General features: G+C 35.9%; 1 protein-coding gene across 7 annotated transcripts; it reads right to left on the bottom strand.

The window, feature by feature from the left end:
* Nucleotides 1-304: 304 nt before the first annotated feature.
* On the bottom strand, nucleotides 305-15814 carry LOC18427265 (DNAJ heat shock N-terminal domain-containing protein). 7 transcript variants are annotated; one of them, XR_016048795.1, is made up of 12 exons: nucleotides 15538-15814; nucleotides 14067-14538; nucleotides 11843-12189; nucleotides 10720-10797; nucleotides 10063-10212; nucleotides 6220-6308; nucleotides 5751-5862; nucleotides 5431-5484; nucleotides 4938-4986; nucleotides 3807-3901; nucleotides 2305-2417; nucleotides 305-967 (listed from the first exon to the last, which is right to left on the bottom strand). XR_016048795.1 is itself a non-coding variant. In XM_011622481.3 (12 exons), the coding sequence occupies exons 2-12, from the start codon at nucleotides 14523-14525 to the stop codon at nucleotides 619-621; spliced, it is 1851 nt and encodes a 616-aa protein (XP_011620783.1). In that variant the 5' UTR covers nucleotides 14526-14538; nucleotides 15538-15814; the 3' UTR covers nucleotides 305-618. The 7 variants fall into 7 exon arrangements, 5 of the variants coding, with proteins under 5 accessions (XP_011620783.1, XP_020518629.1, XP_011620784.1 ...); XR_016048796.1 differs by having other exon boundaries at nucleotides 14067-14533; XM_011622481.3 differs by having other exon boundaries at nucleotides 10063-10168.
* Between the last annotated feature and the right edge of the window lie 2762 nt (nucleotides 15815-18576).

The raw sequence follows: 18576 nt of genomic DNA, 5'->3' as shown, positions 1-18576 counted from the left end.
CCCGAAAAGAGCCTTCCACTAAAATGATAGGATTGCCATAGGCTTTTACAGTCAGGATATTAGTATAGCAAGGATCAAATCTATGTAGAACTCAATAGCAAAGATTATGCAAACCCTTCCTTGAATACCTGGATCCACTCTACATTATGAGAGCTCTTAATTGTCATTTGTAACAAAATTCATAAACACGTGGTTTCCTCTCTCTAGACTGGTAGATAAAATCAACTTGGTTATGAGGTGGGTATAGTGATTGCATCCACACCCAATATCCATTCAGTGAACTAAGAATTCTTAACATATGAAATTCTTGAAGCATAAGCCAATCCTCTAAATTTTCACTCCTAACATTCCCATAGAGCATATAGCACAAATAATACAGGAAAACACTGCCCCAAGTATGAAATTCATCAAGTACATGGTAAATCCCCTGAACTGAAAAGCAACATGGCACCCACAGATAAAATGGGTATGAATTGAGTGTACTCATAAATCTGGACTGTGCAATCATACCATCAACATATGACAAGCCGATCATGGAAATCCATGACTGCCTTCATAAACACATTCTTTCTCTAAACCCACAGCTTATATAACAACTTGCCCTCGAAAATACAGCATCTACAAGAAATTTCTTTGAAAAGAGCCGGACGAAAACCTGGAAGAGAGACCTTCGGCCATGCTTTCGGGGTCAAGCTGAACTTTTTGTCGCCCCGCGGTTAAGTCTTTCTCTCTGTCCCATGGCTTCCAAGGGTGTTGACCTGACCACTCTTCGACCACTTTCTCCTTATGCTTTTTCTTGGGCTTGCTTGCTTCTTGTTTATGCTTCTCCACAAGAGAAGTCGAGCGCTTTGATTTATTGTATGCATCGATGATTTCTGCCGTGGCAGTATCGCGTTTCCTCGCCAGAGCTTCCTTCTTACCATCACTGGCACCAAGAGCGGCGGCATGGTCGTAGGCCTCAAGGTAGCTGCATCATGGTAAGTCGTTGATCTTAGACCCCTCTCTCTCTCTGTCCTCCAAAGATGCCGATACACATCCCCCAACCCCCAACAAACAATTCCAATACTAAATTGCTTAGTGTATTAATCTCTCCTAAAAAAATTTATCCAAATACTTATGAGAGATGAACTATTTAACATTCTACCTATATTTTTTAATTTAATTTCAAAATACCTATAGAAAGACATGATCATGAGCTAGAATGGTTGCAAATGGATAATGTGTTGAATAGTCCATCATCACTAATGGGTTTAAATGTTTAATAGTCCATCTCTTATACGAATTTTGATAAATTCCCTTTTCGATTATTCCTTTATTTGCTGAAAACCATACTGTAAACTCAAAAACTTCCAAATATTCGTAGTAGCTTTCCTCTCACTCATATCCCTTTTTTGGGGATTCTCTCCCACTCACGCTTCAGCCTTTAAAGTCTTTCCTTCTTGCCCTTTATTGCAGGAAAGTCTTTCCTTCTTGCCCTTGAAGCAAGGGCTGTGGAATAGTTTGTCCAAAAAAGACCCTGTTTCAAGGCTCCACCACCATGAACCTCAGGCAAGATAAAAAAAAGCAAGACGGAAAAAGGCTAAACAACTCTCTCTCTGAGGGTGGCAACGGGTCCCAAAAATTGGACCCCAACCCGAACCCGAACCCAAATACACTGGACGTGGATCCAAAAAATATAGTGTGGGACCCAAACCCAACCCAACCCAAAAATTAAAATATCTATGTATTTGATTATATTTAAATATATTTTATATATTTGACCCCAAAAGTATTACCAGACTGGAAACGGGCTTGGGTTAAGACGGTAGAGGCTAGGTTTTCATAGCCCAACGTCTCAAGTTTCATTCCTATGTAACTTTGTCAACAAAAATATTACTAGACCCGGACCCGGACCGGACCTGAATAGTGTTCAAGTCCAAGATTTAGGCCTGGACCCGACTCGCTGGTTCCAATTTTTGGACCCATGCTTAGACCCGGATAGGACCTACCCCTCAGGTCCCGGGTCGGGTCCCGGTCCATTGCCACCTCTCGGTCCATTGCCACCAATTCTCTCTCTCTCTCTCTGAGAAGTGGCCCGAATATCCCATCATTAAGTGGGGAATGTGCTTAGATGTCATGGGGGCGGCATTTTGGCTGGAAACGCTGGTTTCCTAATAGGAAAAAAAAATAGGAAAGAAGAAGAAGAAATAGGTTTTTCTAAAATGAGATGTTTTATTTGTTCTTTTTAATCATTATCAATTTTCATTGGAACTTTTTAACATAAGTTGCCATCCAGTAGGATATAAAATAAGAACAGAAATTTACTTCATCCTTGCTTTCTGGGTTTTGTCCAAAGGAGTGTCTGTCCAAACACTTGTATCACCCCGACCTTCCTTGCCCCCCTTGCTGAAGGACATTGATTGCATGCTCACACCAGCCTGAACAAATAAATTAAAATGAAAGTGAATACCACGATCAGAGAAAATTTACAAAAGGATGATCCTTTCTCTTACGTCAGTTACAATACCATGCCAACAACACGCGAAAGTATCCGAGCTAAGGATGTCCAAGTTTGGCACCCTTAAATGAAATGATATTAGTATAGGAATGGTATAGCATCCACATGATATAGATGCTCGGAAGATGGACAAGGACCCTCCATCGGTTTAGATTAGAAGGCAAGAAAATGGATGACCAAGGTCATGTTTAGTAATTTTATTTTTCCTACATATTAAATTTAAAGGAAATTATGCAGGCGTGCGCATCACAACTAGGAGCACCTAAAAAATATTTAAAAAAAGAAAATTAAAAAAAATGACCAAAATACCCCTAAATGTTTAGGGGTAAAGTTAATTTATTTTTCTCAAATTATTTTTTTATATTTTCTATGGTGCACCTGATTGAAAACTGTGAACGCCCAAAATTTAAGTTATTCCAATCGATAGAGAAAAATTAAATTAAAATAAACAGTTGTGAGGGTATTGTGCACCATTCAAGAGTCCACCTGATGTCGACACTATACTTTTCCACTTGTTTAACCATCTTTTGCACCCACTTCCACTTGGACTTGGCAAACATGCCCATGAAAACAAATTTAAAAATAGAAAAGAAAACAAAAAAGATTATCTGAGGAGAGAGAAAATTGGGTGTGTGTGTGTGTGCCCTCTGTCTCTAAGACCATCCCCAAAGTTTGGGTTCAAACTATTCTAGTTTAAATGGTCTTTCTGAAGATGGTGTATGGGGGGCATATGGGATTTGGATAGTATTTTCATGCAAGAGTTCTATAGTAATATAATGAAACAATCTACAAAAACCATGTTAAGGCCATTTGTTTGATCCCAAATTTTAAATATATACTCTTGTCATTCTGATAAATAATCACAAAAAAGTAAAATTTGAAAACACCCTAGAAAGTGTTTTTTTAGCCCAATTAATATAGGCCATCCATCTTAGTGGATGCTTAGATCTCTAGGCTTTGGAAGGATCTTTTTCCTTTCCAAATTTTTTAAATAAGCTTTATCATCATTAGATTAACAATGTTCAAAAAGAACAAATTGATTTTGAGTTCATAAAGGCCTAGATCTTGAATTCACCAAATGGGATGATCTAGATTCAATATTAGAGGGGACTCACTTTGACCCTATCTAGGGTACAAATTGAATTATATCTTTTTTTTAATTGATTATTGGGATGAAGAAAGAGTGTGTGCAAAATTTGAGGTCATATAAATGCCACAAACATGATTTCTTATATTATAATGACATGGTGACATGAGATCATTTCCTATATACCTATATATATATATAGAGAGAGAGAGAGACCCTTACTTTCCTTTCAGGAGGAAGCGTAGTCATCCACTCTTCTCGCTTAGGTGGTGGTTTAATCCCACCGAGTAACTCCTCATCACCTGGCAAAGACTCACCTGCATGGGAATATTATCTGCATGTCAATCCCAATCTCTCTCTCTCTCTCTCTCTCTCTCTCTCTCTCTCTCTCTCTCTCTCTCTCTTGTCATTCAGTAATGGGTTGGAGCCTTTAGGTTCTAGAATTAGTTTTCTTTCTAGTTAGCGAACATAAAGACTGAGAATATGTCGCTCTAGATTCCAGTATTCAAAATTTTAGTAGTTCAATCATGTCCATGGCCTAATGTGAATCATAGCAAGTCAGGGAATAACAAACATATCAGTAAACCCAAAAACTCGTATTAAACTGTACCAATCCAAAAAATTAGAGTAGAAAAATGGGACAAAAATACAAATCACCAAAAATTACGTAAGATAAAGAATCATGAATATTTTGAATTTGTCTAAAAAAATGCAGTGAAAAAATCAGATATGTATAGCTGATATAAAATGGAAATACAATTTGCGGTTGAGGATGATGAAATCATCGAACAACAATTTTATGTCATAACTTGGTAGCATTTAGGCCCCTACTTTAAATATTTCTTTGTCTAAATTTTTCATTAAACATGACAACATGGATGCCTCCTTCGATGTCAAGACACACAAAATACCATGACTTTATTAGGAGTATAACTAAAGCCAACAACAACAATACCAAACACCACAATTGCATTAACAAATAACAAGAACAACCATGATCTTTCAAAACTCCATTATCAGAAAAAATGTGTAATGGAAGGCTTGCTAAGTATTGTCTGACTTCAAAACTCCATCTTTCATGCCCATAGGTTGATTGCTGTCAAATCAGTATCTACTCTAAATAATCAACTTTTTATCACTAGAAGCACAAATCAATAAGCTTCCAAGAATCAATAAGCTTCCAAGCAATTCTCTACTGGGTTAGATCCCAATTTTGCTGCAAAAGCAAGATGCACTGGTTTACGAATGATAATGAGAAATACAATCATAAAAAGTGCTAGAAAAACAGATCTACATAGCAAACTTCTTTATCAACAAATCCATTGTATGCATTTTAGAATTACTAAGCTGTACCTCGTATTTGCCTCCAATGTGCAGCTTCACGACATGCCTGCATTTCGGCCTATCATCCCAACAAATGTTTAGGCAAATCTTGCACATAAACAAAGAAAATCTAAAGGGAATTGAACCATGTGCCAGTGAAGTAACGTTTATGGAATTCTAAATGAACATCCACCGTTTGCCTCGATGGTGAAACGTGGAGATTTACCATAATAGGGTCCAAGGAACATTCACCCAGGAATAACTAATCTCCACCATTAATCATCTGGATGCCCCTTTTGAGTACCATATACCATTCTTCTTAATGAATACAATAAGAAAACATTGATTACTTACAGGGTATAATCCTTCAGAGTAACAAACATGTAAAGAATATTTCAAAAAGAACATCATCTAGAATAACAGTAACTTGCATTTACCATAATTAAAAAACATTTACAAATAAACAAATAACTAATGATGTTGGATTAGTCTGCAGAAACTTCTACAGGAGAACGTGACAGACCTTAAATTCCTCTAATTCTTCTTTTTCTTTGATCTTCTCATCAATAACCCCTCGCTGTTATCAAAAGAAAAATGTCAACTCTCATACGACAATACAAGTATAAACCAAAGAACAAGCTGGCAAAGGCAAGGAAACGCATAATACCGATACTACAATAGTACAGGATTATACAATCACAAATTTAGACAATTATAAAGCATACTTATGTTAAAAGGTAATAGATTAGCCATTTATCTAGTCATAAATAGAACGACAAACAAGGAAAGAGGACCACAGAAATGATTAATAATTGTCTAAAACAACTGCCCAAAAATACAAACCTTTTCAGGATCCATCAGATCCTTGAAGGATTGATTTAACTTGACAAATGCTTGTTGTGCTTCAGGATGAGGGCATTTGTCCGGATGCACCAAAAGGGACATTTTCCAGTACCTGATCGAAGTGCAAATCATTCACAGTTAAATTGGGAATTTAATACTCTTTTGGACAGGGTAGTTATGGAAGTAAACTAAAAAATTCATTTGAGATACAAAAAACATGGCTTTGCTTCACATTCATTTCCAGATTATTGCATAATAATCCGTAAATAGTCTTCTAGAAGGGTATCTGAAGTAGTGACTTAACCGTGCAGCATAAAAATAATAAGAGGAACCAAAAGGCAGGTCCTGCTTTGATGTACTTGCAGATCATAAGATTCCACTGATGGAAATAATGAAGAATAGAAGCAGTAAATGTGGAAAATATATAATTAGATCTTCTAGTAGCAGGTAATGGTTCACAATGCAGAACCTCTTTTTAATGAATTCAGCGGAAACTTCTCGATTTAATCCAAGCACCTCATAGGGGTTACTATCTTCAGCTCCAATGATACGAGACACCTATCCAACATCAGATAAATAATTAAGACATCAGTTCAATTGTTATAAGGAAATGTAATGCAAAATAAAAACTTTGTAGTTCCAAACAAAGAGCTCCATTATAATATTTCGCATAGAAGGAAATCTTTCTTCATTTGTGTCACACACACACACACACACACAAAATCATCTATTGAATAGCAATTTTTTTTTCTGAGCTCCACTAAAATGCTGCAGTTAGGACAGGGGGTGAAGCATAGCTAGGGTCCTGCAATCGGTGCTCTCTTCTACAAGGCTGTCTGGTATGGTGCTGGCCTCTCTCCATGTGTGGCTCAAGGAGATTCTAAGGGGTCTGCAAAAAGTTTGGACTTGGAGATGTCTCCACATATAAGCTCCAGTGACCAGAGACAAGGAGAGGTCTGTTTAACCCAATGATTATATTCATGGAGTCGCCTTCAAACACCAGTGCAGAGCCCTATGATTGCTGAAAGAGATTGTGCCTCTGAAGTGTTTACTGTAGCATTGCCAATTCATCCTGGAAAGGACAAGAGAGGTGGCTGCTTCGCTGTTCCTGAAGACTCCACCTATGCCCTCCACAGACTACTGAAAGAGCACCTGTCGATATTAAGTTTGATGATGCCCGATCCAGGGGTATCATAAGAGAGGACCTTGAGATAGCATGCCAATTAAGTAAGAGATCCAAATTGGAGAATGAACTGAACTCCTATGGAAGAATGGCCCAGTTGATAAAAGTGAATATTAGTCTATCTTTCAATGCCTGTACATGGGAGTCTCGACCTTCTCTCCTTTTATGCTCAAGCCATATGGTGCGCACAAGGGCCATAATAGAGGCTCTCCATAGAAGGCCATGGGCTGGAAATAGGAATAAAAGATGAACAGTCAATAGCTGCTGGATACACCTAGGGAAGACCCACACATTGCCAAACAGGTTTAAAAGGGAAGACCAGAGCTGTCTAGCCATTTGGCAATGGAGAAAGAAGCTGTTTACAGTTTCTTAATCCTGTTACACATTATGCATCAATTAGCTAGTCGTACCCCTCTACGATGTAGTTGGTCCACAAAGAGGGTCTTTTGGTGTAGACTAACCAACAAAAAGCCTGGTTCTTGGGGAGGACAGGGGAAAACCAGATTTGTTTGCCACATCCATGGTGGGTTGACTTTGAGTAAGTTGATTGTTGGAAGAGGCCACTGAGAATCGTCCTAATTTGACAGGTTGCCACATCATCCTATATCAGCCTCATGGAAGGATGAAATGGGAGTTGAAGACTGACAAAAGTTCTTGAAGCTACCAAGTTTCTTGATCCATGAGGTCCCCATGGAGCCTCTGTGTCCACACAGCGTGCCCCCGAGGACTTTGTAAGCATCTGACAAATGGCACCTTGTTCAGCAGCCACCAAATATGGATTAGGCAGTAAGGTTTCTAACTCTCTCTCTCCCACATACCAATCTTTCAAAATTGTATACAGTCCCCTTTTTTAGCCCAGAAGCAAATTCAGGTATAGAAAGGCAGATACTCCAAGGTGAGACATTCCTAGGCCCCAATGCCCTTGCAGTCACCCACTTCAAGGCACACACCCCAAATCATGGCCGTGTCTTTTTCGAATTACTAGCCATCCTTCGTTCAAATCTTTCAACAGTACCATCCCAAAGATGCTTTCTCAGCTTTCCTAAGCAAGGGGTATGTATTGAATATAATGAATGTTTTCTTAAATGTGAAGAACCATGAGCTCATAGTCCCAAAGTAAATAGAAGTTGCCCTTTTTTCATTAAGACGAAAATAAAGGATGTCACAACCAATCAAGATAACATCAATGCATAACTCTTTAGTCCCTATTCTGATGGTGGCTGACTAATTGGCCAACGTAATGGTATATTATGTGAAGAAAAACATCAACAACAAAAACATTTTGCACTACGATAATCTTGCAAAAAAGTTTTCCGATAAATATTTGGCTTTATGTGAAGTTTATATGTCTTTTGGAGGCCAAACAATTGACCATCCAGGCTAGAAGGTTGGGGTGTCAGGTAGGATCCCTTTCAGACATATGGATATTGAACTTTGTAAATGGTAAAGCTAAAAGAGTTTGTCTTCTCTGGTGGTTGATCATTATGAAAGAAGAAATGCACATTGAAATAAGGGCAAGCTTTCTATGCTTCCCCTACAACTTAAAACTTATATACTTCCCCTTATCCAACCGTCCATTCTGAATGGAGGGCTAAGATTGCCCCAATCACAATGTCACGTCTCTACACTATTTTATTTTTATTTTTTTTCCACAAACTATTTTGACACCAAATTTTGTACGTCCAATCCTCCATTAAACTCACACTAGCGAAAAATATAAAAAAAACAATTTCCAATAAAATAAAATGACCAAAATACCTCTGAAAGTTTCAAGGGGTATTTTGGTCATTATATTTTATCGAAAAATTATTTTTAATATTTTTTATAGTTGCGCTCCTATGAGAAGATGGCACATACAAAATTTCATATTCATACAATTTGTATAAAAAAAACTAAAAAATAAAATACTTTGAGACGTCAGATCTAAGATGGCGAGTGGCTCTCTTGAACAAAATTGGACGGCTGGATGGCAGAGGAAGCATAGAACTTCTATGCTGTAGGGGAAGTATAGAAACCTTTGAAATAAATAGTATTCACCTTTCAGTGGAAGAATCATTATACTCAAAGTTACTCTAGACAATATTTCAGTATACTTAGTCCAAGTCAAACTCCCCAAACAGTGGCCAAAAAACAAGAGAAAATCTAGCAAGACTTCGTCTAAAAAGAAAGCAGCAATAGGCATAAGTCTCATCCACTTAAGACTGTTTCTGAGTAAAGATCAAAATGCAGTATTTGTACAATATGCTTAAGAACATGTTAATGAAAGCAGCAATAGGCATAAGTCTCATCCACTTAAGACTGTTTCTGGGTAAAGATCAAAATGCATTATTTGTACAATATGCTTAAGAACATGTTAATGTCAACACACCACCATTTGCCACTGACTTTTACAAACATACAGGTATTGAAAACACTTCTGCCACCCCATGTTTTAACATACAAAAGAAAAGAACCCCTGAGGTTTTTCCTTTTGTGTTGTCTTATTTACAGTGAAGAGCTGGATAAATAGAGTAAGAGGGGAGGAAGTGACACATTGGCAAATGAAGCCTAAACGTGGCATATGGAAGGCTGAAAAGGATCTGTTCACAATGGAATTCATAACTTCAAGAAATGAACAACCATCTGTTTAAGTGATGTTCTGCGAACAGATGAACTCTTTTTCTCTTTCCTTTTTTTTCCATTTTGGTAATTGAGGATGGATGGACAATGAGAAATGAGGTAGTTGAATTAGATGTTTAGTTAATGGAGCAATATATATACAAGTGTAGTTAAGGGGAACAGCTTTTTATGGTAGGGGAAAGTGTGGGACCCAATGTTATGGTAACATCCAGCTGTGGTCGCCCTACTCTCTATTGTCACCATCCACCATTCAAATGAGTGGTTATCAACTATGGTTCTCCATATCCTAATGGAATAAAGGTGTGTTTTCCTATAACAAAATGCTAATTGTAGATGTTATGCAAGCAGAAAACTATGTAACCGGGAAGGAATATCAATACATCAATCATATGACTATGGGCCTATGGCAGTCAACTCCAGTTTGCTTACAGAACTATAAAAATAAAAGGAGATCATAAATTGAATGATCTGGCATGAGATAGGTATCCCTTCATGCTCCATAGTCCATACCTCCTCAAAGCGCTCCGCATCATTTGCTGATTCAGCTTCAGCAACCATAATTGGTGGAGGAGGACCTATAAATATGCCGTCATTATCCAATTCCATTTCAGCTTCCCTGAAAATTCCACCGAATATGGCAGTGTCAAGGAGAGCCTGATTCTGTACATAAATAGCAGTTCTATCCCGTAAGTTCATGAAACAGGCAGAATAGTGAAGGACAAGAATAAGAGGATCAGCCTACAATAAACTGAGCATGGTATAGTCATATAGATAGTCCAAAAGCAACCCACTCTCAGTTCCAGCTCATGGATGGCAGAGATAACAGTAGTAGGACTCATCAGGTCTTCTTTTTTTTTTTTGAGAAAAGGTTGACTTCTATATATTAAGTATTGGTTACAGCAAATCAATATAGTAGGATTCATCAGGTCATTCACCCAGTTAAATTTAATATCTGTCCATAATTGAGAATGACTGGTGGATTCCCCTCTCAACAACTGCTCCATAGGGTTATCATATGCTCTCCAAGAAGACAAACTGATAATAAATATGTTAAAAGGAAATCCTATATACAAAATTTTGGAGCAGGATTATATAAGACAATGAGCTAGAGGGCATCACTTCTAAAGTTTTGCAGGACAATTTATCAAATAAATTATGAAATAATACCTCAGCTGGGCTTCTGCTTCAGTCAACTTGGCAGCTGCTGCTAAGACCTCAGCTGATGGCATGTCAGGACCAATCACCCTGCATCAACAATACACCATAATATATAGTAATTACTTGAGTAGCTAACGTGCATATCCCTCTAAAGTAGCATTATTTCAAAAGTCCCAGATACCAAATTTGTTGGAAATTTTCCGAAATTGACAAAAATGCCCATAATTCGGGTTTTGAAGGTCAGAAGTTTATCAAAGTCCCTTAGGTGTCTTTGAGGGCCAAAAATACTAAGAACCATTGAGGACCAAAAAACCCCGGATTTTCAAAATCCAAAGCTTTTTTGATGAACAACCTCAGATTTTGGAATTCCGAAGCGTTTTTTGAAAGACAATTCAGAAAACAAGTTCGAGAATACAAAAACAACGTCAGACTTTCAAAATCCAAGGTTTGCTTGTTGAACAATAATACACAGGCAACTTAAGTTTTTCTTTTGAAGGAAGGCCCCTTTGAATACTTTCGACTATCAAAGTCCGAAGTTAGGGAACTTTCACGAAAAAAATAGAAAAAAGGAAATTGGGTATGAACGTACTACTTGTAACATACGGGGGATTATTGTAATAACGGTAAATAGAAAAGATATTTACGTAATTTTCTCTAATTACTTTTCCACATAGATCAACCCATAAAGTTCAAATCAATACTCAAAAAATCACCTAGCTGGCTTGGGACTCACTTGAATCAACCGACCAGGGGATTCCAAGCCGAAAAACCCCGGAATCACCCAAGTCTCCTTTTTTTCACCATTTTAAAAATTTTTGTAATAAAATTTGCCTAGTCAACTCAGACTTCCCTGAGTTGGACCAGGGGGCTCAGCCCCTAGAGAGTTGAAGCCCGAGCCCAACTTTTTGAACACTAATTCAAACTACAAAAGTGACTACACGAGAAGTCGCGCATGCAAAAGTGAGCCTTCTCCTGTGTAGATTTCCATGCACCAAACATCAAGATTCAACAAGGAAAAGCCTCTATAACTTAGGTCTGTTCAGCAGCGTAAAAATGACAATCTTGACTAGAGAAACAGCTCCCCATTTCAACGAAAAAATGAACTACGACATCAACATATACAGGAATGTACCTTCTTTTAGAAACAGCTGGAGAATCATCTTTATTACGTGGACCAATCAATGAACCAACATCATCTGGGCATTCAGTTCCTCTACCTTCCAAATTCAAATTATAAGATTCAACCCCAATTGAAACTCCAATCTGAGGAGGCGACTGTTTTTCCTTGGATTTTGGAGCCATGAATAAAGACCCTACAACCTCCAAACAAGGGCAAACCTTTGGAGGCAAAAAGAAAACGCCACTCTCATTTCGTTGGAGATTCAATGATATAAATAGTTGCTTAAGAATTCTCGATAGGAAACGGTTAGACATGCCACTAATGTCTATAGCCTGTCCACCATCAACCATTTCCAAGAGCTGTAGCAAAGCATAATCAATCAGAGTAAAAGGGTGCTAAATAAGGATCTGACCAACAAATAAATCAAATGAGAAAGATAAGCATGGAAACCATGATTTACTAATTGCAATCTTAGAATATATGAATCATCTTCCTATAAAAATACTATCAATTTACCAAAGGACTTGAAAAAGGGAAATATCTCATCAAGAATTTATTGATTAAATTAAAGTCTTAAACAAGTGCAACATTCAGGTAAATCTCCAAATTAAAAACATTGCCAGACAGCTATATTTAATAAAAAAGCATCATTCATTCACAACCATAGTTCCTATTTTATTTTGCATGAAATTATGAGATCCTTTAAATCCTGTCCCTATGAATTTGGTGAACATCTTGACCTTTTGCCTCAAACAAAAAACACAGCTATTTTCATGAGAAAGAGTGAATTTCTTGTGGAAGAGCACAAGTCTTGATTTCCTCTAATCCTCTAAATCTGATGGAAAACCTTTACATGTAACAGTCCGATCTAATGGACAACTTAGATTACTTCAACCACATTTTCACAACTAGCAGTGTTTTATTTTTTATTTTTTCTACATATCATCTTGGCATGAAATTTGGAGTGTGCCTACTCCTTGTAGTGATGCACCTAAAAATAAATAAAAATTATTTCTGATAAAATAAAATGACCAAAATACGCCTAAAGTTATAAGGGTATTTTGGTCATTTTCATCAAACATATTTTTTGTTGCTTTTATCAGGTGAGCCCCTATGAGAAGCACACCCCAAATTTCATGTCAAAATGATTCAAAAATAAAAATATAAAATACTCAGAATTGTTTGATCAGCTCAAAGGCTAATTTGTGGCATTATGACTTAAGATATCCTAGTCGTCCATTCAGACTTTCAGATTAGATAGTTAGGAATTAGTCAAATATGTTTTATATTCCCTAATATGATAGGCAAGTCAATAAAACATGTATTCTCACAAACCACAAAATATCCATCACAAGGAAAAATCAAGTTGGTAAAATACAATTAAATTAGGCGCAATCGAAACAATCACTCTAGGAGATGAATCACTAGGAATAAATGCAAATGAATGCTAGGTAAAATCATCATAAATACCAAGGACCAGTATTGTCGCTTATATGGATGGACACACATGCCCATCAAAATACAGGCTTCTCTGTTTTCATATTGCCCACGAAAGAGCATCTCTTTTGTATGCAACCCAAAGAGCCTCTTTAGGTGAATGTATTCCCCAGTTGACTACATGTTGTGTTATACCTAGCATGCCGCCAAAACATGTTGTCAAAGGGATTTCAAACTGGTCCTAGTTTCCATTAATAAAGCCACCAAGTACATTACCTAACGCCAAAACCATTTTGGTTGAACGAAATTATCAATAAAATAATAGACAATTAATAAATCAGTAGAATGTGGTACCAATCAAAAAATATGGCGTCTTTTTCCCCCTTCTATAGTCAAATTGGGGGTGTGATCGCCCTCCATTCCCACTGTTACCATATCAAAAAAAAGAGGAGGGGGGTGGAGGGTGTGATTTTATTTTAAGGCCATGACATGGTTCAGCATTAACGAGAGATAACCATAAACAAGCTGATTATGGTACACATCCAGGGTATCCTCTATCTTTGCCCACTATGAATGGAGATAAATGCAGGTCCTACAGTGGACATTCTCCAGGGTGTGGTTAATGCCCACCATCCGGCATTATGAACAGATGGTGGGTGCACAGGTTGTGTACCATATATCGTACACAGCCTCTGTGTCACTGTGTGGTATATTTGCCCTTACTGAAAAATTAATAACATACACAAGCCAAATTTCTAAGAGTGTAAACATGTAATAAGAAACAAGCAGGCGAGTTTACCTGTTTCAGATCCCCGGTCTGGTCCGGAAACTTGTGGAGGATGTAACAAACAATCTCCTTGGGGTCCTCCAATTCTAGTTGCGAATCATTAGAAAGCTCTGAGACACTATCCTGTGAATCTTTCTTAGCTTTCTTATGCTTGTTTCTCTTTCTTTCTCTTCTCTCTTTCTTGGATTTACGAATCTCTTTGTCCCGACTCCTGTCTCGGTGCCTTTTCCTTCTCTCTTCGTATTCACTATCAGAGCTTGAATATGAGATCTGTCTCTTCTTGTGTGAACTTTTCTTTCTCCTCTCCTCATATTCATTGTCAGAGCTTAATGATGAACTCTGACTCTTCCTATGTGAACTTTTCTTTCTCTTCTCTTTGTATTCACTATCAGGGCTCAATGACAAGCTCTGACTCCTCTTGTGAGAGCTCTTCCTTCTCTTTGAGCTTTTCAGGCGAGGATCCCCTCTCATTTCAAATCCTAAACTACATGCAAATAATAATTCTTATTTTTCAAGTCAAATAAGTTATAAAAAAAAATAACATACCCAATAAGTTAACCTTTTCCTCAAAATAAATAAATAAATAACAGACCCAATAACCAAAATCTCTTCAAAGCTGCATTAAAATGAAACAACAAACCTGCTAAACTAGTAAAATTTGAGTAAATTTATATTTTTTAACCTCAGGCTTTAGTAGTGTGGCCCTTATACTGTAATCAATAAACCAGACACCCCCCAACTGATAAAAATTGAAATTGCTGAACCCTAACATCTAAAAGGAACTGCAAAAGCATCCATATCGGCGAAAATTTATCAAATCATCACCAGGCTGATGTTATAAATAGAACTGCAGAGAATATAGAATTAACCCGGCTTACAATTAGGCAGTATATACTAACTTTTTTTTCGAGGATTTAAGCATGAGGTTTAGCTGTTGTAAGGCATGAAATTAGGTCCATTCAGTATCAGTTACAGGAAAGGAAGCATATCAAATCTTATCCAGAGGATTCTAATGGTGATAGCCATGCTCCACTAACATTGCTTATTATTTCCTATTCAATTGAGTCATGTTTATATGAATGGTATGAATCATAGGGAATCGATCGACATATTGCAAGGGATAGCGCAAACTAGAGAACCAATAAGAGAGAGACGGAGCTCATTTGCAAAATTTTAACAGTGAAATCATAAATTGCCGCAATAATTCACTGCCTTCCAATTTGACTGGGTTTTCATGAAATGCATCATATGAAATCATCAGGGGAGTGAAACAGCGAGAGAGAGAGCCCAGGCCCAAATAAATAGAGGGATAGAGAGATGGAGATAATCCAGACCCATATGAATGAAGATCGATAGAGTGAGAGAGATAGGTGTCAATAAAACTTCCAGAAAAGATTGTAACCAGTAAATTCATAGATCCAGAGCAGTACCCCTTCTTAGATAGAGCGAAAAATGGTCTTGTAGATAGAGAAATTGTGCTTACCAGGAGCAACAGGCGACGCCTGCAACTTCAAGTGCAAAGGGGAACAAAATGATACTGGAAGAAGAATTAGGGCAAATAGAAGAAACTCTGCGTATCTCTGGGGCTCTTTTCCCAAATCAAAGGAAATTGATGAGATGAATGGGGAAAAATGGAGTGTTTCCTCTCTAAGAAGTTCTAATTTGTGTTTTCATTTCGTTTTTTTATTCCCGAAAGAGGTTTTTTCTTCTGCAGCATCGCGGTACTCCAAGAACGGGCGCGTGAATTTTCATGTGTTTGTATAGGGCTGAGGCTCTAAACATCGTCATCTCTTTTTATTTTTTAATATGATCAATCTTTATAAGAAAAAAGCCTGTATAAGGTTGCAACAGAATTAAAGGTGCACCTAAAAAATTCATCATTAAATATTATTTGGATGTGGGAAAACCCTCGATCGGCTCGAGATGTATGAAAATGAAAAGATAAAAAGATTTTGATTTAGTGAAATAGTGTATCTTGCATTACATTAACTATACTGTCTATTTTCAAGATTTTATATTTGATTTAAATTATTTTTATTATTAAAATTTTATAACTAGATATGAAAATAGATTCTCAAATCATCTTAATAATTTTTTATATCAATTTTATATTTATAATAAAATTTCGAGGTACGCTTTAATTAGATTGTTTAAATTTGGAACCTTATGCAAACCACATCCTCTTTATAATAGCTTGGAAAATTATTCTCACCTCTAATTATAAAATGGAAAAATATATAATAAGGACATTTATATTTGGTACAAAGTGGTCACATTAATATTGATCATTGGATGTGAAATTGAGTGGCTATATTTATTTCATTGACCAAGCTCAAAGTTCAAAATAAATATTCTCAAACTTTGTAACACACCCAAACTATCAGATTTTATATCATATGGTTATAAGTAATTATGACCTATATGTACCAAAGGTAAATAGTCTCATTGTCTGCGATCCAAAAAAAAATATTAAACATCATAGGGAAATTATCACAAATACACATTAATTTTCGTTTATTTAGAAAAAAAAACCTTTAACTTTCATAAACCTTCTCTACACCCTTCTTGTTCAAATTTGGGCCACTTTCACAAACCTTAGCCACACATTTTTTTAACCTCACCCACACATTTTTTTTCAATTTTGGGCGTTTTTCTTTACCAAAATAACGTTTTTCGTCTATTTAAAAAAAAACCTTCAACTTTCATAAACCTTCCCCACACCCTTCTTGTTCAAATTTGGCTCACTTTCACAAACCTTGCTCACACGTTTTTTTAACCTCGCCAACACGTTTTTTTTCAATTTTGGGCATTTTTCTTTACCAAAATAACGTTCGGTAATCGTATTACTGTGAAACACGATTATGGTACCGTAAAAATTAACCCATGTTATAAGGCATTTTAAGTAACATAAAAATTAACCCATATTATACAGCAATTTGAAATGTCGTAAACCTACCATGTTATTCAGCATTTTAAGTACCATGAAAACCAACCCATGTTATATAGCACTCGAAATCCCGTAAACCATTTTTTTTATCTCTGTAACCCTTTTATCTTTCTATTTATATTTATCTCTTTTGTCTCTCTAATTTTTTTTATGTTTATGTGTATATATTTATTTTCTTTAACCATTTTCTTCTTCTATTTATATTTATCTCTTTCATCTCTCTAATTCTTTTATGTTTATCTCTTCTTTTTATATTTATCCCGTAGTGTTTGTATTTATATCTTTCATCTATCTAATTATTTTTTATGTTTATCTCTTATTTCTCTTTAGTTTTTTTATGTTTATCTCTCTTTTTTTCTCTCTAATTCTTTTTAATATTTATCTCTTATTTATCTTTCAAATTTTTTTATCTCTTCTTTATCTCTCAAATCTTTTTATCTTTTATTTCACTCTCTAATTTTGTTATTTGTTATTTCTCTTTTTAAATCTTTTTTCTCCCTTTCTCTCTAATCTTCATCAACTCAACAAATACGATTCCAACACGATTCAAATCTCACTTCGTTTAATTTTCATATGAGATGGGGTTGAAAGGAGTTTTAGAGGGGAGGTATTGTACTCACATGTTGTTATACAAATTTATTTATTTTTTCATATTCATGATCTCTATGTTAGAGATTACATGTCCTTGCAAATTAACTCTTAAAAACATCTCAAAAATAGATTTATTAAGAGGCCCGCATTTATACATATGCGAACTGGATGTTATTGTAAAACAATTGTCTACAGAAATATTATTTGTCTTTTATACATGGAAGTCACAATTATTATTGTCTCTTAAATTTCAAAATGAATGGTTGTAAGAGTGTCAATGAATAAACACAAATTTCCAAAAAAATTATTCTCGAACTTCGTGACTCTTCTTAAGGAATCAAATTTAACATCTAATTAGTATGAATGATTGTAACCTTCATGTACAAAAGATAGATGATCTTTTTGTAGACAATTCCTATTGTAAATAACAATTCATATTAGAGGACAACACCTTTGATATTTTAAAACTTGGATAATTATGATTGGATGAATTGACAATTGTGATTGGTTGGAAAGATAAAAAAAAGGAATAAAGTTGCAATAATATCATTATCTTTATTAAGGGGACCAAGAACCAGTCCATCCACCCATCAAATAAGTGATTCCCAATCCGGATCGGCGTTTATAACTATTTTCCGCAAATTTGTATTATGGAATGAACTCGTTCAATAAATAAATAAAGAAATTGGTCCCATTTGACTGCTAGTTGCATTGTAAAAATGGCAGGCTCGATCCAGTCAGATTTTAAAACTTAGTTTCTACAAGGATGGGGTTTATATACCCTGCTCATACTGTGAGCTCCATAAAACCTTATTATTTCCTGGAAATATATTTTAATCTTTACTTATGAAGTTTTATTGTTAAAAAATGACGCAAATCGAGCAAATTTACAAATACTTTAAAATTTTGAAAATACTAAATTAGATAATTTATAATCATATTTATTATCCTGAGACTTTAAATTATTTTTTTCTATAGTCATAC

This window comes from Amborella trichopoda, chromosome 2 (genome assembly GCF_054954075.1).
Source record: "Amborella trichopoda isolate Santa Cruz 75 chromosome 2, AtrichopodaSantaCruz75HAP2 v2.0, whole genome shotgun sequence".
NCBI lineage: Eukaryota > Viridiplantae > Streptophyta > Magnoliopsida > Amborellales > Amborellaceae > Amborella > Amborella trichopoda.
The sequence above is the reverse complement of the archived record's forward strand: the minus strand, read 5'-3'. Positions and strand labels throughout refer to the sequence as shown.

Coding starts and splice junctions, on each gene's coding strand:
- LOC18427265 (XM_011622481.3), bottom strand. CDS start 14,525: ATGAGAGGGGATCCTCGCCTGAAAAGCTCAAAGAGAAGGAAGAGCTCT. Junction 12,190..14,066: donor AGACCGGGGATCTGAAACAG/GTAAACTCGCCT, acceptor GCTTTGCTACAG/CTCTTGGAAATGGTTGATGG. Junction 10,169..10,719: donor GAAGCAGAAGCCCAGCTGAG/GTATTATTTCAT, acceptor TGGAATTTTCAG/GGAAGCTGAAATGGAATTGG.